We start from the raw sequence: 24,549 nt of genomic DNA on the forward strand, positions 1-24,549 counted from the left end.
CTGCAGAAAGAAGCCCCAAAGGGGATAGACTTTAAGACCAACTAGAACCATTGGAAAAAATATACACTTCAGCGTGGAGAAGCGAATAGATGAATCTTTATAAACAACCTGAATTTTATCTTTCTGAAATTCATTCCCTCAACATTTTGACTACGGTAAATACCAGAACACAAAGATATCATTCTATAAACAAAATCAATTCTCTATTCATGCCATTATTCACATTCGATAAGCTGAGCTTCTTTATTCTACCACTAAAACAAAATTACAAGCCACCGTTATTAGCAGATATGTACCACATCTTCCGGAAGAGCAATTTCTGGTCTAGCTTCGGGATTCGCAATGATGCACAGATGTCCCCTGCTTTCTGCTACTGGGCATTTATCTGGCGCACAGACTCCGCGTCAGTCATCCCGCTGGATCCGGTTTTGGGCACCATCGTTAGTGGGTTAAATCACTCGCCTGGGAGAACTACGGAGGGGAACCTGAAAGACAATGACGACGGTTATCGTCTGTTGATTTTCGGGAAAAATGCACGACTTACCTACCCAGTAATCTTGAGTCCTAATCCAAGCCAAAATGAATTGCTGTACTCAATGTCAGCAATAGATGAACACTATTCCGGTGCGTTGAGGAAAGTACCGAAAGAAAAGTTCCCTTGAGGAAAGTACGCAGTGGCCGCCTACGCTTCGACTTGATGTTCCAGTTGAAAATTCTCCGGCAATGGTGTAGCCTCCGTCGGAGCATCATTTCTTTGTCTCGGCGAAATTTTGGCTTTCTCCGTGAATCTGTTGGAGCAACGTCGAACGCATCCCGGTGGATTTAAACTTGAATTATTATTAATTATTCAGTGATATTCGCTACGAAACCTTTTTTCTGAGGCGAAGAACTCACAAAGAAGTTGTCAACAAAAACAAACTTTAAAAATGACATTGCTGTCAAATTCCTACAGTGTTGCCAGAAAGGGTTCATTCGAGCAGCAAATTCGAGCAGTTGTATCATGATATTCAGAATATCACGTTCGGGAAGGTGATATTGGAGGTGTCAAAAATGTATGGCAATATCACATTCCAGAAACATGATATTGGCCTTGTATCACCAAAACCGCTTGTATCATGATACAACGGCGTAGTCTGAACATAGCCTAACTCACTACTAATCACAAGTAAAATATGTTCGGAATCATGAGCTGAATATGTCCTTTTTCTGAGTAAAATTTGCTTCAAATCATGAATTAAATATGCTTAGAATCCTGGGTGAAATTTGTTCGAAATCAAAGCAAAATTTTCTCAGATTCCTTAGCAAGATTTGCTCGCATCCCGAGCGGGTTAGATTTCGGAAATCTGAGCATAATTTGCTACGAATACTGAGCCGACTTTGCTTGGGTGATATTTTCGCAAAACCATGGGCAAAATATGAATCAAGTCGTGAGCCAATTAGTCCAAATTTCTGAGCAGGTTTTGGTCGGAATCGAGAGCAACATTTGTTCCGAATCCTGCGTGAAATTTGCTCCAAATGGTGAGCAAAATATGCTCAGAACCCCGAGCCGAGCAAATCTGGCTTAGAATTCTGAACTAATTTTGCTTCTAATTTTGAGTAGGCTTGGCTCGAAATCTAATATTGTTGCAAATCCTAAGCAGATTTAGCTCAGATCACTGAGCTTGTTTTGCTCTAAAATTCTGAGTAATATTTTCTTCAATTCCTAATGCTAAACTAACTGGGAAAATCTTCATAAGCAGGGCAATCATTTTCAAGTTGTTGCACAGCTTTTGATCTACTTCCTTCTCAAGCATTGTATTGCTGACCTTCTACCTGAGGACGTACCTAACGTAAAACCGTGTGCTATCGCTTCCAAAAGCCATCATCGCAACCGGGAGTTCCTCTGTTATCAATCGCTCGATTGATTACACCCGATTGGCGTCGCTATTTTGCTCATCTCTTTATAGGTACCTATCTATCTATACCTTACCTACCCGAAGACCCATTTCGACACAACCGTGCGCAAATACCTGTACTTCTGACGGGGACTGCACTTGCGGCGGCGGTGGAGTGACGCGATTTCGAGAGCACAGTGGAATGCGGCACCCTACGTGATAGAATGCGCATAGCGCTCGTTCGCCATTACCTGTGCCTACGTATGCAATGCATGCTAGAGAGAAGCTTTAGTTAGCTCTAGAGCTGACGGGGCGTCGTCGTCGCCATAACACCTCAAACCCGACGAAGCGTGGCGTGGCGTGGCGCCGACTACTCGTCTGACGAAAAGGATTACGCCAGTGTTCGGTACACGCTGCTAAGGAATTTGAAATATTTGCATGTCGGTCGGTTCCGATTTGGATTGTGGGTGTCCCGAATGGGATGATGTATCAGGAATCTACCACAAGTTTGTCAAAATCAGATGACAGCAACAAACATACTATTACTCTTCTGGCTAACTACTCAAAAATTTAGAATTTTTGCAGGAGGAAACTTATTCGATCTTGGTATAGTGATTTTTGTTCATGTTCTCGACGGTGGATCGAGGGGCTCGCCACTAAATAAATGGAGAATTGAGTTTTTTTTTTTAAATATACTTATTGTTGATTCAAAAATTGTGTCTGTTATTTGTTCATTTGTATCAAATATATTTTGTTTTCTTTTTTCTTTATTTTTTCTTTTTTTTTCTTTTTTTTCTTTTTTTATCTATATAGGAAGATTTTGAGCACAGAGATGGTTTGTTTCCAATCCAAACTATTGATTATGTATCATGGAGTTCATAATTAATAGCTTTGATTGGAAAAAAACCGGCCCTTAAGCTGAAAGCTTTCCTAAAAAAAAAATAAAAAAAAATAAAAAAAAAAATAAAAAAAGAATGTTTGATTCAAATGAATTAAGTTTATATTCGTGCCTTATTATCAGTGTTGGCAATCGAAATTCGAACGTCAAAATTATTGTCTGTGGAGGTAAAACTATTTTTTACTGTTGATATTTGAGTATGTAGTTTAATTTTAGATTTCCTATCAAATCGGGCAGTGTCCAATTCCAATCGAGATTCGATCCAAAAATTTCGCAATTCACACGACTGGTTGAGCGCGATGATGATAGTTTGGCATACAGCAAAATTGTTTATGGCATTTGTGGCTACTGATACCACCAATCATTGTTTTATGTTTTGTGATTCCTCGTATCAGTTCCCAAACGGAAGGGTTCGAAGAAATTGCGTGGAATGTATCGCGTCGCAGCAGCAAGTGCGAACACCTCCAGCGGACGCACTTGAGCGCTCTATTTTGTGCGGATACCTACCTTAATAGATAAAAAGTATCGGTGCGAAACGAAAACATGTGTTTACAATTACTCACTTGCGTCGTTGTCGGTCGGTAAGATATGAGTACACACACGATCAATGAAGGATGATAGTTACGGGGCTATTGCTTCTCGATCAGAAGCAAATACTTGAATTATACGTTAATAAAATCAAATTTAAACACTAAATTTTATCCCGAGAACCAGTTATAAATACTCAATACATATAGCCATAAGCTTTTTACTTGTATGTTATTTATGGTTATCCAGGTATTCCTTTCTTATCGGGTTTCTGGAAGCACCTTTCCGTCTGTCGTCGGTGGTAGAGGATGAGATAAAACGTGATAGGTGCTACACCTATTAGTCATTAGACGCAGAGCACGTAAGTAGGTTCGAACTAGTTTGAATGGGGTTTGCTTTCGCTTGTCACACCCGGCAAAGGTGGTTCGATGTTTGCTATGCTGACTCAAACAGCTAATTTTAAATGTTAGGATCATACAGGAAGTTGTTGGTGTAATGTTTAGAAGTTAATGTCATTGCAATGTTGCGGCTCTAAGAGTTGCGTATACCCGACTAGGAGTTTCTAACAAAAATGTAACATACTTCTAACTTACCCTGATATTTATTATTTACTAGCTGTCCCGGCAAACGTCGTACTGCCTGCCTACAGTGTTTTTTGACGTGCAGCTCGACATGGACGTTCCCCCGCAAGGTCATTTGTATGGGAGCCCCCCGTTCCCGAGACCGGAGAGACCTCACACCAAGCTAAGAACCTTCCTCGGTCCCGACAGCACCCACATACAAAATTTCACACCGATCGGTCCAGTAGTTTCCGATTCCATAGCGGTCAGACAGACAGACAGACAGACAGACGGACAGACAGAAATTTATTTTTATATATGGGTCATTCCACGCCAAGTGACCGACCGCTTGCAATCGACCATCACGGATTTGATCCAAATTTGGTTGAAACATTTGTTTAGATGGAAAAAGAAAAAATCCAAATTTTGGAGCCAATCGGATCACCCCTCGGCCCGTGGCAGCACCCCTCGTTTTGGCCGATATGAAAATTATCCTCTCTTTCTTTAATTTTTATCATTGAAACGATTGCACCTACACATTTTCGACCTTCGGCTTTTTTAAAGGAAATCGTTCAGGGAATCCAGAAAAAATATTATTTTTTTGATACAGTGTTGCCACATATCATATTTTTCAATTTTAAATCTAAAAATCGATTTTTCTCAAAATACGTATATTTTGATTTTAAAAATTTTGATTCCATCGTGTTTATCAGACGTTTTTCGATCGAAAAAGCTTAACTCCCCAAAGTAATTTGCGTCGTTCCTGAGATATAGCGTTTTTAAGAAAAAATATTATTTTTTTCATATAAAGTATCATATAAAATCAGGTGCAGTTTATAAATTTCGTAAAAAAACATTGTTTCATGCCATATAATCACGTTTTGTGCTGATTTGAACAATATCGAGTATAAAAAGGATTAAAGAAATTGTGACAGTGTTGCCAGTTTACCTTTTTTATTATACCATGAAACCTAACCTTCAAGTGTTTGACAATGTACAGGTTATTCTGAAAAATCGCACCATGTTTGTTGCAAGATGTGTGAGCAAGATAAAAACAATACATATCTTCTCTAACGACCCTGTTGTTGACCTTTCCTTCACAGACAAACAGACGTAACACCTAGAATAATTTTCGCGAAAATCCATCGCCTAGTTCACACTAGGTGAAACGTCTAACGCTTAGAAAAATGATGTGCGCACCTCTGGTTGTGAAAGCTACAACTATATAGGTTTAAAAAGATCGTTAAAACCGTGGACGAAGGATTTTTTTCCAATGTTACGTCTGTTCGTTTGCGTTTTCTTGTTTATGGTCCTATCTGACAAAATGACCCGATAATTGACAGTTATTGTAATTTTGATAGTTAGCAATAAAAAAATTGGTTTATTGGAAAAGATGAGGATAAATTGTTGAAATATAAAATGTATCTATTGTGAAATTCATTTCAATTGTCATTTTATTCATTTCAACGATGTTGTAGATGGAAGTGTTGCCACACATGTCATTTTTATTGTAAACATCTAATTTACACGAAAGCTTTCGTAAATACTTAACACCAAATAAAAACAAATGTTTCCTGTTTTTTATACATAACGAGCACATTTGGCAACACTGCATGAGTATGAGCATAAATGGCAACACAATTCATAATTGCTACTCCATGGTTAATCGCAGCGAACGATTGTCTCTTTAGTTTATGTGTTTGCTTATCAGCGACGACAGCAGCCACTTCGATCACTCACCAGCATTCTTCACCATTCGCCATTCATTCATTCGCTTGCGATCAAAACTGCGACGAACGGCAACGAATATCCATGTCAAGCAACTTGCGCATGGCTTTCCACTGGTGATGGGGTTGCGTGCTTGATCACGACAATCCGTTTGCTGCATTTTTCTCGATTCGATTCAGCAAAGAGGAGTGAATATGAATGGAGTGAGGCGAATATACCGATCCTTAATATGATACTATACACCTATAATTGATCGAACAATCGATTTGATTTATCGGAATTAACCTTCGCGTACAACCGATCTCTTTTCCATGCAAAAAAAGCCTAAGAAAAGTAGGCTCTAGGGAGCAAACACCACTAATTCATTTCACTCAGAAATTTTTGTTCATTCTTCGCCACGAAGAACAAACAAAAACTCATACCATATGCCATCACATCAATAGACAACACAATACTCAACACTGTTCTTTACTTCTCTGCCCGGGACAATAAAGGACATGATCTATTATTCTGCAATCCAGTAACAGTAAACGCAATACTAAGCATCCCCGCACCTATTGTTTGCGTTTCCGCTAAATACTAGCATACTTGGCAAAACTGCCTTAAAAATCAATCAAAAGATATTTTTACAAGGATTTTTATAAGGAGTTGGACCTTCGAATATAAAATAAAAATACTGAAGTCTGAGCTACCAGTTGCGCGACGATGCGTAGTATCTAATATTATCTAATTCCAAAGGATATCATACTTCATCATATTCCATATTTTCAGGTTCAGCTTCTGAAGTTAGCTGTGGGTCATTGAATGTAGTTATATCGAACTGACATTTTCAGCACTGTTGCTTATAAATACACTCATCAAATGTTTTCCTGAATATATTTTACATTGATGTTGTCAAATGTACTAAACCTAAATAAAAAAAATTGACTTGTTAAATAAATTTCATACTAATGTTCTAGTAAAATTAAGATTTCTACAATAAATATTACATATTTGGCAGCACTTCTGTGCAGATAATGTTAAAATATATGAAATTCGTTTAGAATTGATGATCTCAATAGATACATTTTTTTAGTTCAACAGGTTATGCTAGTCCATTACGATAGACTCATCATTGATGAACTGGCAACACTGTAACATTTTTTTAATCCTTTTTATACTTGATATTTTTCAAATCAACACAAAACGTCTTTATATGGCATCTAACAATTTTTTTTTGCCAAATTTATAAACTGCACCTGATTTTATATGATACTCTATATGAAAAAAATGAATATTTTTTTTCTTAAAAACGCTATATCTCAGGAACGACGCAAATTACTTTGGGGAGTTAAGCTTTTTCGATCGAAAAACGTCTGGTAAACACGATGGAATCAACATTTTTAAAATCAAAATATACGATGCTGGGTCATTAGGCCGAAGGTCATTAGGACGAATTGAAAGTTAGCCGTTGTTTTTACCTTTTCCAACAATTTTTGAGAAAAACTAGTTTAACAATGAAACTAGAAAGAATAGCCTATGTTTTAAAGAAGGAAAAATTTATGAATTGAATATCAGCAGTTTCAGCGCCAAAAACTATTTTAGCAATGATACTAGAAAGAACAGCCTATTTAAAAGAAGGAAAAAATCATGGGTAAAATATCAGTAGATTCAGCATCAATAAAGTATCTTCGTGCCTGTCACACGATACACACATGCAAAATGGTCATTTGTGGAGCAGACCTGGTGTGATGGTTAAAACACTTGACTATCACGCCGAGGACCTGGGATCGAATCCCACTCCCGACAAACTCACAAAATGTGAGTTCTTCCTTCGGAAGGGAAGTAAAGCGTGGGTCCCGAGATGAACTAGCCTAGGGCTAAAAATCTCGTTAATACAGATAAAAAAAATGGTCATTTGCAGAGGAAGCTCTCAGTTAATAAACTGTGGAAGTGTTCATAGAACACTAAGCTGAGAAGCAGGCTTTGTCTCAGTGGGGTCGTAACGGCAAGAACCATTCGGCCTGATGACCATTCGGCCTAATGACCATTCGGCCTAATGACCATTCGGCCTAATGACCATTCGGCCTAATGACCTTCGGCCGAATGGCCTTCGGCCTAATGACCTTCGGCCGAATGGCCTGACACCAAAATATACGTATTTTGAGAAAAATCGACTTTTAGTTTTAAAATTGAAAAATATGATATCTGGCAACACTTTATCAAAAAATAATATTTTTTCTGGATTCCCTGAACGATTTCCTTTAAAAAAGCTGAAGGTTTAAAATGTGTAGGTGCAATCGTTTCAATGATAAAAATAAAAGAAAGAGAGGATAATTTTCATATCGGCCAAAACGAGGGGTGCTGCCACGGGCCGAGGGGTGATCCGATCGGCGGCAAAATTTGGATTTTTTCTTTTTCCATCTAAACAAATGTTTCAACCAAATTTGGTTCAAATCCGTGATGGTCGGTTGCAAGTTTTCACATTTTCTCGGTCACTTCATATGGAATGACCCATATATAGATTGTGTTACCCGGGCAGTGGTTAAGTACTGACGATCAAAACGTGCTATTGTTTTGATTGATATAAGAGCTAAAAGTACTGAAAATAATAGCAAAAAATGTTCCTAGGACGTCTGACCAATAGCAAAATTTGCTATTTGAAGATCAACCGAATAGCTCGCTGCTATTGGTTAGCTCTCAAAAGAGCTAAATTTGTTATGATGATGTTGGTCGAGGAGTAATTTTTAGCCATTATTTCCAATACTTTTACCTTTTATATCAAACAAACCAATATCACTTTTTGATCTCCATATCAAAATATGTTTTAATTGGGTTTTTTTTTCTTCTGCTCGCGTATACTTCTGTTTGGAATATTTGGTGTTATTAAATATTGTAACACTATTACATCAGATTATGTTCTAAAAGCTGTTTATAACTTATAGTAATATACTTTAGTATTGATTCCTCGTCATTCAGATATGTAGTAGTGTTACAAAGTTGTATCAAATTATGATAGAAACTAGTTATTTTGAAGCCAAAATTTATACCACGTTTTGTTATAATTTTGATCTATTTATAACACAATAAGTTATTTTCTTGATTACCCCGGAGTACTTTTTGTTACATTTTAAGTTATGTTGACATGATCTTGCATCTAGTATATAACATAAAAAGTTATTCAATTTTTTATAACACCCAAACGTTATAAAAAAAATCCAAAGTAGTTTAGATGACCAATAATTAACCTGCTGCAATGTTCTTGTGGATCTAGAAGCAAAGAACTTGGCATCCAAACTGCAGATTGTTTGAACCCCCTATCAACGACTAAATTGGTTGCGATTTGCAGAAATTGAATTGTTCATTTGGTTTCATCTAGTAATAATTCAAGTTATAAACATCATCTTAGAGTTCTTGGACATCATCTAAAGCAGATATCTAATCAACATTTCCTCACCATCCCTTCTGATCGTAATAACTAGGCTAGGTGTGGAAAATTAGGGTCTTCTAATGTACAGTTTATCAACTGAGTTTTTCTGAACTCCATTGGTATTTGCTCTGTATATTGGTTTGGTGGACTCTTCGAGGATTCCTCCGGCAAGTTTTTTTTTTTGGAAGTTTGTTTTGTTTTGAATTACACTCACTTGATGTCTTCTCAGCTCAGTAGCGTGCTATCAAGGATCGGAGTATGAACGACTTTTGCCTTGTGGTTTTGTCTAAAACTATTTCGAATAGAGTAGGGGTCGCACAAGCATACCAAAGTCGTGACAGAGCTAGGGAAGCGACTCTCCACAAGGTGTGTAATATCTACAAGTGAATGTAGCTATTTACAAGTGAGTGTTCCCATCCTTGCCTTTTGCAATATTTTTAGCCATTTTTTTGATAGTCTGTTCTTGTGAATTTCATTGTGTTTATATTTATTTCTCAAAATACCGCTTCAGCGATTTTTTCAGCATTTTTTGATTTTTTTTAATTATGCAGAAATTTATTTGGGAATTTCTTTGACTATTTCATCGATAATTTCTATGGCAACCACTTTGTGAATCACTAGTGTTCAGCTCAGCACTTCTATTCTGAATTACATTGGCAATTTCTTTGAAAAATCCTTCACTGACTTTTTAAAATTTTCTTTGAATTCTTCCCAAAAGAATTACTTTTAAGACTCTTCCAAAAAATTGCCAAACGATTTTCCGAAAACTATGACAAAGAAATTATTAAATAAATTGTGTTGAAGAAACCATCAAAGGAATTTCTGAATTCTTTTTGAAGATTTTTTCAAAGGAATTCTCAAAGAAAATCTCTAAAAGAATTGTTGAAGAAATTTCTAAAGGAATAACCGAAAATGCTCCCATAGTAAAAACCTCCAAAAGATTTGCTGGAGACATTCCAAAAGAAATTTTCGAAGCAGGCTACATCGGAATTGCCAAAATCATTCCGAAACAGACTGCTACAGGAATTCCATTCAAATCACCATTGAAGAAGAAATTATCCTAAGGTATTAGGTATCACAGACATTATAGAAAGGATTCACAAAATAATTGCCGAAAGATTTCTCTAAGACATTGTTGAAGGAATTCCAAAAGTCATTGATGAAGATATACTTAAATATTTACCAAAAAAATCCGATAAAAATGAAAAAAAAAAATGCTGAAGACATTTCCAAAGACAATTATGAGGAAATTCCCAGAGTTATTATAGAATAAATTGCCAAGGCTTTGCCAAAAGAATTCACAAAGGAATTGCCGGAGGAGCTACTGGAGAAATGAAGTGAAAAAATTGCCGCGTCAATTCCTTAAGGAAATACAAAAAAAACTATAGTCACAGTCAAGTGACTGAGTAGCTTGAAGGAATGAAGCGCCAGTCTAGCGAATTGTTATGCGATGACATTGTTGATGTTGTTGACGATGTTGTTAGTTTTTTAATAAATTTTGATGTGTCTGGTACAGTTCCATGAGAATTCAAATTCATTAATATAAAATGCATGACTTCATCGCAGTAAACGACATTCTAATGTTTTATGTCTTATTCGCATAAGCGCGTGAGTGAACTCACAAAGTGAGCAAGAAATTAAGGTACTGCGATGGTTGTACGATATCACTTGATACTTTATTTTATTATGTTTAAACACTTGTAGGATGTTGGGGTCAATATGGCCCAGACAGACACGCTGATCGTGCACTACGCCGTCGTGGTGCGGAATGCAACTAACGCTGCGAACGAAAAGCTAATCAGCCAGAGAAAATACGATTACAGGATTTGACTATGAAACCTCGGCTCACCGGAACTATCATGAAACTTCGTCATCCTGGGATTGGACTTCGTTATCTATTTAGATATCTGGGCACAATTTATGTTCTGTGTTGCTTGTTAGTTTGTGATGTTTTTTGTACACTTGTAATGTTCCATTTTACTTTTAGTATCCCCTTACGGAAGGTAAAATTAGCACTTGTAGGGTTCTGCTAACAGTTGCCCGGATTGTGTCGCACAACATGGGGCACGATGCATTTGTAGGGTTCCGCAAAACTTTTATTCGTTACAGGTGTTAGCCATATTAATGTTCAAGACATTTTGCTAGGACTTAAGGAAGGGCCAGGAGCTGATGGAATCTCACCAGTATTTATGACAAAATTAGCAGTCGAGCTCACAACTCCTTTATTTTGGATATTTAATGTGTCACTCCATTCTGGTGTTTTTCCTAAGAAATGGAAAAAAAATCCTTCCTAATATCAATTTATAAATCAGGACAAAAATATGATGTGCGCAACTATCGTGGCATTACCATTATTTCATGTATACCAAAACTTTTTGAGTCAATTATTGAATGGGAAGTTTGTAACCCAAATGTTGAAGGCTTCGTTAGGCTAGCTCATTCTCATGTTGAACGGCTTCAGCACAGACAAACAGACGTAACACATAGAATAATTTTCGTGAAAATCGATCGCCCAGTGGAAATGTTTCACGAAACACTGCGATGCGCAATATCGTCAACAGAAGGCGCTAGTGTGAAACGTCAAACGCAAAGAAAAACGATGCGCGCCTCTAGTTGTTAAAGCTACAAATATGAAGTTTTAAAATGATCGTTAAAAGACGTGGTCGATCGAAATTTCTCAAGTGTTACGTCTGTTTGTCTGTGGATTAAGCTTTGTTCGTGATTGGTGACGTATAACCCGCCATAAACCTATCATTGACCTGTTTTTAATTTAGCCACCAAGCCCAACATAGACCCAACAGTTATCCGATGTGGGTTCAACAGGCGACCAACATTTAATAAAATTCGACCCAACGTTGACCCGACATCCTATATTTTTTCATTCTGGCGTTTTTTTTTTTTTAATTTTTCGAGTTCTGTACTCAGCGAGCCACATGTCAAAGAATCGCTTCTCTTTGAAGAGAGCTCTGGTTGACTGGAATCGTTTTAAACATGACCTGAAGCAAAAATGACTGAAAAGATATGATCAAAAGCAAAAATCAGTAACAAATTTGGTAACGACGTATAATCAATGCTACATTATTGATTATACGTCGTTTTCAAAATTTGTTACTGAAATGATACAAGAAAAGAACGCTCTGAAAGCCTCCAGAACACTCCTGGAAACCTATGGGACTCCCTCAACCCCCTGGAACGCCCCTGAAACCCATGGAAAACCTCCGGATCACTCATAAACCATCCTGGAACGCCCTGAAATACTCCTCTGGGACCACTTTACACTCTAAATCCCTGGAACGCCCCTGAAACCCCTAGACCCACCCTAAAGTTCTATGGAATACCCCTGGACTATCCCTGGAACTCCCCTGAAACCCTTTGAAATGCACAATTAGGTAAAGTGAAAAAAAAAATGTAGCAGTCATGCTAACAGCTTAGGTTATGCCAGTGTTCAACAATTGGATCATAGATGCATAATGATAGTTAGGTATTTTTTAATGAAATATCAATTAAATTGCGTTAAACAATGATAAACTGTAAAGGGCATCCTTTCAGTTCTCGTAACTTTGGTGTGACTTTGATATTTGTGATCGACTTGCCAGCAAAACTTGTTTCGTGACAGCAATTTCTTAAAATTAATCTTAAGAACTGTGCACTTTTGGTGTCATCAACGCAAAGGTACAAAATGTTCAGTCATTTTTTTACGTCAACTATTTATAGTTTTGTAACTTAATTAGTGCAATATCGTGACACATATGTATTGTATACTCATCGCAATACGTTTTCATTGAGCGAGAAATACTTAGATTAGATTTATAATGAAATTTTCCGAAACTGTTCAATATTTGGGTAGTGTTCAACAATTGGCGAATCACCCTAAATACTCTTCATCTTTCCTTATTCAACGTTATAATAAGAATCAAAGCCATAAGAGCAAGCGGAAACATAACAGATCAAATTTATGTCTTGAAGAGTTGTATTTGAATTAGAGATCATGATTGACGGTATTTTCGACTGGATGTCACCGGGGATCTTTAATTGTAATGGCTCGGCAGTCTTATTAAAGAATTAAGCGAACTACGATCTTCTCGCTCCGACGTTTAGACTCTGTGATTAGACTCGCCTACACCCGACAGTGAAATAGTGCAAAGAAAACGCCAAATACTCCCGCTACTAGAACAACATACAATACCGTTGACCGTTGAGTACACCTACAACCAGTGCTGGATTTAGGGGAGGGGGGGGGCAGGGGGGTCAGGGCCCCGGGCCCCCACAAAATTCCACTTTACGAATAAAAATGTGAAGCAAGAAAAAAAGTAGTGCAAGAATTTTCTCTTAATTTGATTTTTGACTACTCGCAAGATGGATGTGATTCTTGAGTTAGACTGCAAATATTTGTCCTTATATATTCGAAATTTTAAATTTTGCCTTCAAAATTTATTTCCATTTATTTTTTGTTATGCATTTGCTTAAGAAAAATCACAGGATATCCTGAAAAAAAATCTTCGACATAATTCTAGAGGAACTCCAAACCTCTATAAATTATTGAGTAATAAAATTCCTGCTAAATTTATTTGTTTTTTTTTTCTGTCTGCAGTTTTTGAAAACATTTTTAAGAATTTTGTACAAAGTTCTTGAAATTTAGAAGTATTTTTGGAACTCTTGAGTTTGATTTCACTTCGACAGCTTACGACTTACTTAAATCGAAGAACACCAAATCTGTTAATCATTTTTAGAGGAAATCTAGCATGAATTTAATTCAGATTATTGTGACGAGTTTCAGTTCAATTTTTTTGAGTAGACATTTGCTTACTGAAATAAGGAAGAATCCATGGCGAACTCTTGACGAAATTGATTGAGAAACTTTCAGTAGGAATTTGTGGAGAAATTGGCTAAAAACTTGTCCGGGTTTTCCGCTCCAAATTTTTAAGAAATTCAATAGAAAATTTTATTGGAAATTGAGTCAAAAATTTCATCAGGATCTTATCATAAATATCCTCTGAAATTTCTTTAGCATTTTTTATTAGAATACTCTCTTTGATACCAGAGTAATGTGGAATTTTTTTTTGTAAGCTCGCCAAAACCTTTCCTAACAGTCGCGTTAGAACAAGTTTATTTTTAAGTGTTCATTCTTTATGGTGATCGACCAGCAACTGCTCCAGAGAATGCAGCAGAGATCCAACATAAATTCTCTTTGGATTTCGCAAAAACGACACCACCGATTGCGCTACAAATTTTACTAGAATTTTCTTGAACATTTCAGCTATAAATTTTTCTGTTTCTCTATGAACTCTGGCTTGAATTTCAACCAAATCTGGGAACCAATGTGAATGCACTCTTGAAAAGATTTTTTTACTTTATATAATTTCCTTTTATCATTGCTTTTACGCTAGAATTGCAAGTCTGTTACAAATAATTCGGTGGATATAATTTTTTTCCTATTAAGTTCTAATTATTGTTCTAGATTCACCTTCCACTCAGAGTTGGTCATGTCTCACACTTCGGCTTAAAAAGTGCAGATTTTGGTGCAGTCCAGAGAAGTGTGCCTTGCCGCTCTTTTGTACCAAGAGAAAAATCACACGCATCTCAAAGCGAAATATTGATTGAGTGCGTAGTGGACCATGATTTTTCTTTTGAGTGGAGCAGTTACCGTTCACACACAGTGCATCGCTTTATCTTCAGAGCGTCGTGCTCGAAAAGCTGTAGGTTGTCATGGCATCAAGGTAACATAAACTCATCTACAAACAGAGCACCGAAAAGAAATTGACTTTTGAAGCTAATAGACATTCGACGGATTCACTTTGTGTGTTTGTGTTTTTTCGTTGTTTTTTACTAATTTACCAGATATACATGAGACCGTAATTTGCTGCTCCTAGCATGGAGCACGGCACGGCCATTTCTGCAGAAGCTACCTCCCATAAACTCCCCTTTACTACCAGCCTCTGGAGCCGGCCTTCTGATACCAGCGGAAGACAAATTTTCTCATCGGGGCTAGTTAGCCGATTGATGAACCGGGTAAACTTGGACGTAGATCAATTTAGGGTATCTTTCCATCATCTCATGTAAACTTTTCCATATTACATAGAATGTTCTATACATTCAGATACACGTAGATCAAGACGATTTTCTTACGCCCAAAAATCTTACGTTCATAGACGGAATGACAAGGACAAGTATTGCTGGGTGTTGGGGGCAGTTATCTCAAGTTCGGCGAAACCCATATTGAAAGCAGCGTTTACTTCACGTCAGCTCCAATGCTGCAATGTATTTATATTTTTATACAAAATGTGCTTATAATATACAGTAAAGATCTTATATGATAGTTTCACTGCCGATACTCTTAAAGATACAAGCACTCCAACCGAATTTGGCCAGCCGCCGCAACACTGGGTAAAACGCCCTAAAACTTAGTCTGAAAACTTCATATCTAGTGTTTCCTGCAATACTAGTTCGGAACGATCGTTATCAGACTGTATTTTTGATCATATTTCGGTGCCTTAAAATTGCTCTTTGTTTGCCGGGTGTACGAGAAAACAATTCTCTTTCACTCCGGCGAGATTGCACAAAAGTGCGTGGCAAGAGAAGAGTGAAAATCAGAAGAGAAATCTTGATCAAGCAAGCTGTGTGTGGTAGGTGTGAAAAATGCACTTATCTTTCGTTTCTCCTCAGTGTTGACCAACCCTGCTTCCACTACTATATTAATAGGGGTACTCACTAAACAGATTAAATTGCTGCGTAAGCCATAATTATCTGCTTATTTTAAATGTTTCATGATTTTGCGAAATAAATAATCAAAGATTGCCTTGGTGATTGCGACGATTGATCAGTTTAATCAGTTTACACTGTTTAGTGAATCCCCCTAATATCTTCATTAGCATATTTGTAAGAAGGGTTAATATTTTTTAGGGTTTTTTTAGGCAAAATTTGTCTTCTTTATAAAGAACCCCCACAACGCTGTGGCCCCGGGCCCCCACATTTATAAATCCAGCCCTGCCTACGACAGATTCCACAAATGTTTGAACGAAAAGGACAACACGACAGGTTAAAAGTATTAGGACAAGAGCGAACAATTCTTTATCCCTGAAGAAGGTCCCAAGCCAAGACCGAAACGTCGGAGCGAGAACATTGTAGTTCGCTTAATTCTTTAATAAGACTGCCGAGCCATTACAATTAAAGATCCCCGATCATGATTGACTATTGGTTCCGACTGTGAGATCAAAAAGAACCTTGTGTTCTCTTACTACTATACGGATCGAAACGTCGGATCTCACCATCGGACTGAAAAGCCAAAAATTCCTAAACAGATCGTTGTTAGGTTTGATAACGTTATTGAACATCAAAATGGTTTTAGCTCCATACAATATGAGTTCGATAAGTGCAACATGCTTACGTTTCAGCTACCGAATGAAATTCGCTAACTGCAACTACTGACAGCCGTCAAACAGTTGTCAATTGCTGTTGGACGCAGCCAGGACGCACTAAAAACATCGCAATGCAGCTGTAGTGCATCCGAAAAACATCGCAACTCTGTTGCAGTTAAAAAGAACTTCAGTAAACCGTTTGCACCAAGCGAACGTCTGCTGTATCTGAAAAAGGAAATAGAAAAAAAGAGAGAACAAGAGGTTTTAAACAATAAACAGAGTATCGAATTTCAATCAAAAACATAAAAAATCATGTCAGGCAGACATTTTCTAAGAATATCGCGTACAGATTCAGGAATGAAATGATTGGAAAGTTTCAAGTACAATTATACATCCAATCAAGATGCACTCCAATGAATAACATTTAGCTGAAGTCTATAAAAGTCTAATACAGTAGACGTTCGCTCGGTGCAAACGGTTTATCTGCAATGCTTTTTAACTGCAAGCCCGCTAAGTGCAACAATTTTGCAGTTATCGCACCGCTATCTGTCAAAACCAGAACACCAAAAGAGTTGCGATGTTTTTCGGATGCACTACAGCTACATTGCGATGTTTTTGAGTGCATTCTGGCTGCGTCCAACAGCAATTGACAACTGTTTGACGACTGTCAGTCGTTGCAGTTCACGAATTTCATTCGGTAACTGAAACGTAAACATGTTGCACTTATCTAACGTCTACTGTAAATGACTTATGAAAACATATAAAGAAACGAAAAAAGTAAACGTTTAACTTAATTTAAAAAATCAAAAAGTTCGAGATGTTCCCAAATAAAATGCGAAAAATACCTTCATTCCTAATTGCTTGATTATAAATTAAAGCTATTTCATAGGATTTCATCATTCCTTTAGCCAGGCTTATCTCTCTTCAACAAAGCGATACAGATATCACGCTACGAGTACTCCGCGTACGACTTTCCTATGACTCACTCATCTATTTGCGTCCACCATCAGAAAGAAGCCCAAGGAACAAACAATTTTCCGCAATCTTTCCCCGTGCTCCCTTCTAGGTGGGTATTCCAAGCTACACATTAATCTAACGGTACAACCACGCACCGTGCACGGGAGTGCAGCAGTTGGCATAGTCATCGCATATGTTGGCATATGTTTGAACTCTAGCTAGGTATACAGGGAAATACTTGGCATACCAGGAATTTCTCGCGGGCAAAAGACAGTTTCCCGGCTTCGCCGTGTGAAACACAAACATTTCTCGTTCTGGTCTGTGCACGTTTTGCGAGTTTAGATCGGACCCCCAACCCGCGTACCGCCATAATTCTTTCGTGTCCCGACCGGAGTTAAATAACAAGATGATACAGTAGACGTTCGATAAGTGCAACATGTTTACGGTTCAGTTACCGAATGTAATTCGCTAACTGCAACGACTGACAGCCGTCAAACAGTTGTCAATTGCTGTTGGACGCAGTCAGAATGTACTCAAAAACATCGCAATGCAGCTGAAGTGCATCCGAAAAACATCGCAACTCTGTTGACGTTTTGTTTTTGACAGATAGCGGTGCGATAACTGCAAAATTGTTGCACTTAGCGGACTTGCAGTTAAAAAGCATTTCAGTTAAAGCGTTTGCGCCGAGCGAACGTCTACTGTACAGTTATTTTGAAACAAACTCAACTGAACAAATTTTGTAATTATCTTGATATTTTAAAGTTTCAAACCAGATTTGGAAAAACGTTTGTTTTAATTAAATGACGATTTTTGTTTTTTTTTTTTAATTCAACTTCTATTGGTACAGTAGTCGTTCGCTCGGTGCAAATGGTTTAACTGCAGTGCTTTTTAACTGCAACTCCGCTAAGTGTAACAATTTTGCAGTTATCGCACCGCTATCTGTCAAAAACGAAACGTCAACAGAATTGCGATGTTTTTCGGATGCACTACAGCTGCATTGCGATATTTTTGAGTGCATTCTGGCTGCGTCCAACAGCAAGAGACAACTGTTTGACCGCTGTCAGTCGTTGCAGTTAGCGAATTTCATTCGGTAACTGAAACGAAAACATGTTGCACTTATCGAACGTCTACTGTACAGGTTTTATAAAATCGTTGTAACAAAGTAACAAAACCTGTTATAATTTTGGTACTTCCAACTGGTTAGGGTTCGCATGATGATGACAACGATCAGATGCAGGGAGACGACTATTTTTAGCTCACATATCTCAGGAGTTCCTCGCTAATTTTCGTTTGCATTTCTCCTTTTCTTCTTTCCCCGCCTGCTCCACCTAGACTCACCAAGCCCGAATCGTTCGCCGACTGCATCGGAAATGAGCTACCGTTCGGGTGGGAGGAGGGCTATGACCCCCAGATCGGGACCTACTACATCAACCACCACTCGCAGACGACCCAGCTCGAGGACCCCCGGCAGGAGTGGAAGAGCAAGCAGGAGGAGATGCTCCGGGAATATCTCTGCTCCGCACAGGACACACTGGAGGCAAAGAAGGAGATCTTCAACGTGAAAACGCAACGGCTGCACCTGGCCCAGGAGGAGTACAACCACCTCAACGCGCTGGCCGCCAGCCGGACTAGTTGTGAGTATTGCGGGAGAGTTCTGAGGGGGGTTGGTTATGTTTTCAGTTTTGGCGTAGTTAGGGGTCTTGGGGGTCAATGGGAAGCCAGTTTTCAAAAACAATCCAGGAATTGCTTAAAAAATTTGTACAAAAAAATCTTTAGGAGTTCATTGTCCTTCAATAATTCGTCTAGAAATTACAACATACATGGATTTATTCAGCTGTTTTGTCCAGGGATTCCTACAGACATTCTTCCAGGAATTCTCTAAGAAAACTCTACTGCGATTCCCTAAGGAATTCCTCATGGGATTGCTTCCGGGACTACTCATTGTGTTTCTTCAGAAATTCCTCCAAGAATACCTTCAGGGATTCGCCTAAAAAATCCTACAGGGATTCGTCCAGGAATTCCTCGAAAAAATCCGCTAGAGATTCCTCTAGAAATTCCTCCAGAGATTTCTCCAGGGATTCCATATAGAAACTATGCAGGGATTCCTCCAGGAGTTCTTCTGGAGATTTCTCAAGGATTCCTCTAGGAATTCCTGTAGAGATTCTTCCAGGTATTCCTCTAGAGATACCTCAAGGAATTTCTCTAGAGATTCCACCAAGGATTCTTCCAGGAATTCCTCCAGGAGTTCTTTCAGAGATTACTCCATAAATTCTTCCAGGAATTCTACTTGAAAATTCCCCAGTGATTCTTCAAGAAAGTGCTCCAGAAATTGCTCGAGGAGCTTTTCTACAGATTCTCCCAGGGATTACTCCAGGAGTTCCTCTGGAGATTTCTCAAGGAAATTCTTTAGAGATTCCTTCAGGAATTCTTACAGGCATGTCGCCAAGAATTTCTCCAGGGGTTCCTCCAGGCATTCCCTCAGGAGTTCCTCTAAGGAATCCTTTAGGGATTGCTCTAGGAATTCCTACAGGAATTCTTTTAGGAATATCTCCTGGCAGTCCTCCAAGGATTCATCCAGGCATTCCTCCAGGAAGCAACTACTGGTCAATCATGGAAAAACTTGGAGGAATCCCAGAAGGAACTGAAGGAGGTATCCGTAAAGGAACTTATGAGAGAATTCTCGAAAGAGTTTCAGGAGGATTCCAAGAAATACTCCAAGAAACACCTTCAGAAATCTAAGAAATGACTACAGTAGACGTTCGCTCAGTGCAAAGGGTTTAACTGCAATGCTTTTTAACTGAAAGTCCGCTAAGTGCAACAATTTTGCAGTTATCGTACCGCTATATGTCATAAACAAAACGTCAACAGGGTTGAGGTGTTTTAAGGGTGCACTACAGCTGCATTGCGATGTTTTTGAGTGCATCCTGGCAGCGTCCAATTGAAATTGACTACTGTTTGACGGCTGTCAGTCGTTGCAGTTAGCGAATTTCATTCGGTAACTGAAACGTAAACATGTTTCACTTATCGAACGTCTACTGTACTTGAAATATCACAGAAGAAATAAAAAAAAAACAGAAGGAACTGCTGGAATAATTCTCAAATGGATCTTCTTGACGAATCCAAGAAGAAACTTCTTGTGGATTCCCAGAATTGATTCCTGGAGGCGATACTGCTGAAGTAATTTCAGCAGGAACTCCTGGGGTCGCTCGAAGAAACCTCTGGAGAAATCTTAGATCTATCTCTGAAGGCACTCCTGGAGGAATTCCAGAAGGAGCTCCTGACTGAATCATAGAAAGAACTCCAGGAGGATACTGAGATGATACTTCCGTAGGAAAATTAGAAGGAATTTTTGGAGGAATTCAGAAAGAACTTCTGTAGAAATGCCTGAAACAATTCTTGGATGATTATCATTCTGCAGCAGGCGTATTCGCTGGTATTTATTACTAACTTAAGCTCACCCAGTAGCCCATGGCTGTATTGATATAAAAATACAAATAAATAAAGCAAACGGCAATTTTAAAGTGATGGAGACGCATGGTCATTCCACCCACACGTATATGAGCAAAAAACTTGAAATTTTCAAAAAAAAAGCTCAAAAGCGACTTGTAGAACATTTGTAATTTCGTGATATGTTATGTAAAAATAGTTGAACTTTCGTTAAAAATATTAAAAAGTATAGTCTTTGTGCTCCAACATTGCGAAAATCATAAAAAACTGATATTTTGACAATTTTTGCATATTAAAGTTTACTAATTTTTTTCGCAAATTTTATCCTTAAATCTAGAATTAATAATCTTTTCATTCGTGAAAAAAAGATTGCAAATCGGTCAATTGGGTCAAATGTTATGACGGTTCAAAAATATAAAAAATGAGAGATGTCGGTTTTTTGGACCACCCTGTTTTCAAAATGGCCACCCTACTCCTACATGAAAGTTTCTCCAAAAATGCACTGGGAGTTTCTTTAGAGATTACTTCAGCAATTCCTCTAAGGATATCTTCAGAAAGCTCTCCAGGAATTTCTTCAGGATAGCCTCCGATGATTCCTACAAGATTTCTTCAACAATTCCTCTAAGGACAAGGTATTTGGAGTACATTGCTCAAAATTTCTAGAGCACCGTTTTTTAGAACCGTTGAACGGATTTGGATTAAAATGCATCACGCTGTTGACAACCACTGAACAATTTAAGGAATTTCTCCAACGGTTTTTCATAAACTGGAATTTCTTCAGGAATTCCTCCCAATGGTTCATTCAGGGATTCTCGCATGAATTCTATCAGGAATTTATCTTAGGATTCCTTGGGGAATTCCTCTGAGTATTCCTTCAGGAAGCCTCCATAAATTCCTACATACATTTCATCAAGGATTTCATCAGAATTTTCTTCACTAATTCTTACATCAATTTCTCCGAGTTTTTTTTTAAGAATCAGAATCCTGGCGATTTCTTAGAAAAAAAAAATCTCTGGAGATTTCTTTAGAAATGCCTCCAATGATTTTTGCAAGAGCTCCCCTCAGGAAACATCAAGAACTCATTTTGAAATTTTCTCGTGTGTTCTTCGAGGGATTCCATCGAAGATAACTCCTTAGAGATTCCTCGTATGATTGCTTCGGAAGGTGTTGTTCCTTGCTGAGAATGTATAGCTCCTGTACTGTCCTCGGACATAAGAAAAACACATTTGAAGTTTCAAAATAAACTTTGGCAATTGTCGTATTTGATTGACGCCAACGCAATTCAACTATAGAAAAATATATAAATTCATATGTTGACAAAATATTTCAAAAATACATATCAAAATATTACGTTTTCCATAAAAACCTTAAATATGTAGAAATGTAACATGTGACATTTATGCGTTCGACGGCAGTGTAGAGAGTACGTAGATTTCTTTAACACTTTCCTATAGGTTAAGTATTATAACAATACAAAAAATGACTACATTCCATACTAGTTTTTTTCACAAAACAGAAGATTCTAATGTAAATGAAATGTTGGTAATACCGATACATGGTATCAAATATACAGAAGATTTTTATGTATTTGTATTGTTTTGAACCGTTAAAGAAGCCGAGAGCATACTTTTTTAAACTATGATTTTACATTAGATTCAATGGTTTGGGGATGGTTTTCTAATGTGATACAGAAGATTCTTATGTTTTCGAATTGTTTCAAACCGTGAAATACTCAGTAAACGTATTGTTTTGAGTAGTGATTTTATTTCTGTTTCCATATTTGATTCAATTGTTTTGGAATTGTGTTCTATTGTGAAGCAGAACATACTGTTGTACTGTTTTTACATTGAATTCAATTGTTTGGGTATTGTTTTCTATTGTGATACGAAAGATTCTAATGTTTTCGAATTGTTTCAAACAGCGAATCAAACGGTAAACGTATCGTTCTGAGTAGTGATTTTATTACTGGTTCCACAATTGATTCAATGGTTTGGGATTTTTTTTCTATTGTAATACAGAAGATGCTTATGTTTTCAAATTATTTTAAGCGGTGAAACGTATGGTAAACGTATTGCTTTGAGCAGTGACATTATTACTGGCTCCAAATTAGATTCGATTGTTTTGGAATTGTTTTCTATTGTGAAACAGAAAGTTCTGATATTTGGGAATAGTTTGGGAATTACCAGAATAGAAATATTTTGGAATGGTTTGATCTATTTCTGCTTTTTGTTTTTGTTACTGCCTGCTAGAAAGAATCCTGAATAAAACGAAACTGAACTATCATTATGCATTTGGACTAGAAGCTTGTATATTTTAGGCAACATTTTAAGAGCACAGATCGAACAATTATCGAATATTTGGAACACTCATGTAGTAAATCGAGTAATGTTTAACTGCATTGATGATTGAAGCTTGAGCTCCCATATCCCACAGCCAGATAACTGGGTTTAGCCAACTAAGCATTATATGTGGCAACACTTTGAGCGGCATGATGGAACCGTGCCGAGCGTGCTTAGTTTTATTAGACCACTAATGTAGTTGCATTTAGTGGGTGATGAGGTACAAAAGTAACATTACAGCGTGCTTTACCATTATTGCAGCATTTATAGACATTTGATGAACAGCTTGTGGACTACCGTATGCAATTGCGTCGAATTTGATAATTGATCGATGGAATAACTCAAACGCACGCATATATTCCAGGCTTAAAGAACGATCCTATATTAAAAGGTCTTCGAAAGTGACCAAATGCAAAATATGATTCTCATTCAGTAATATGTTTCACCAAAAGAGAGATGTTAATGAAACGAAGGAGGATTTGGATTTTCTTTTTACAATAAAACCATTATATTACTTGACCCTCATGCAGCCCTTGCAGCAGTGCTCCTATTCTTTTTGCAGGAACCAATCCAGATCGTGCGCATTCATCGGAAATATTATCCTTCGATGCACCGGCTTGACGTCCTTGTGACTGTTGAGGGATGGGAAAGGGTGTTTAATACCGAAACCTGGGTTCAAATCAAGGAATAGGGGTTATTCTCCCTGGTTCAAATATTGCGAAGATTCTACCTGTTTAAACTCCTGCGCGCTAATTAGTTGCATGGATTTTTTTTTCACGTAGACCCGCAGATATAAGATAGACCACGTACTAGTGAATATTGGACGCCGCATTGTTGAAAACACTTTTGCTGATAGTGTGCAAGTTTATAATATACCTGATAAAAGTCAAATAGGTTTTTCTCACCGGAATATATAAATTTCCGCAACGGAGAACATACCTTATAATTTTATGTATGTGTATGGTTTTGAACAGTTTATTAGCAGATAATATAAGGTTTTAAGAACGAACCTATATGAGGAAACAATTCATAGTATCCATAACAAGATCCATAAGCAAAAACTTCCAACACTTGTTTACATTATTTTTTTTAATATTGGTACAATAGAATGAGCCCTTTTCAAATATTAGTTTAGAAAGCGAAAAAAATATCTAACAAATGGGTCAAAAACTCTTTTAGATGATTTCATTATATAGCAAAAGAGGTCGAACCAACCCTGTCCGTAAAAGTTTGATTCGCTACCAGCCCTGCCCTGCCAACTCAACTTCCCGTAATGGCTAGTTTCCACTTCGTACGTACTGTGCAAAAAGATAGGACAAGTAATGGTCAAGTAATGATTCCGCTTCAAAATTACTTGTGCAGTTCGCAGATGGCAAGTAAGGAAAAAAGTGTAACACTCGTAACGCCGCCCGTGCAAATCAAATGGAGCTGTCACTTTTCCTTGCGGAAAAATT

The 24,549-nt window shown here is 37.6% G+C and overlaps 1 protein-coding gene across 2 annotated transcripts in view; it reads left to right on the forward strand.

Annotated features, from left to right (window-relative positions):
• LOC109414693 (protein kibra) overlaps positions 1-24,549 on the forward strand; it is a 124,464-nt gene that overhangs the window by 74,874 nt on the left and 25,041 nt on the right. For both annotated transcript variants that reach the window (XM_062844721.1, XM_062844722.1), the window contains exon 3: positions 18,642-18,943. In XM_062844721.1, the coding sequence (XP_062700705.1) occupies positions 18,642-18,943 (302 nt within the window). The remainder of the gene's footprint in view (positions 1-18,641; positions 18,944-24,549) is intronic.

Source organism: Aedes albopictus, chromosome 1 (genome assembly GCF_035046485.1).
Source record: "Aedes albopictus strain Foshan chromosome 1, AalbF5, whole genome shotgun sequence".
NCBI lineage: Eukaryota > Metazoa > Arthropoda > Insecta > Diptera > Culicidae > Aedes > Aedes albopictus.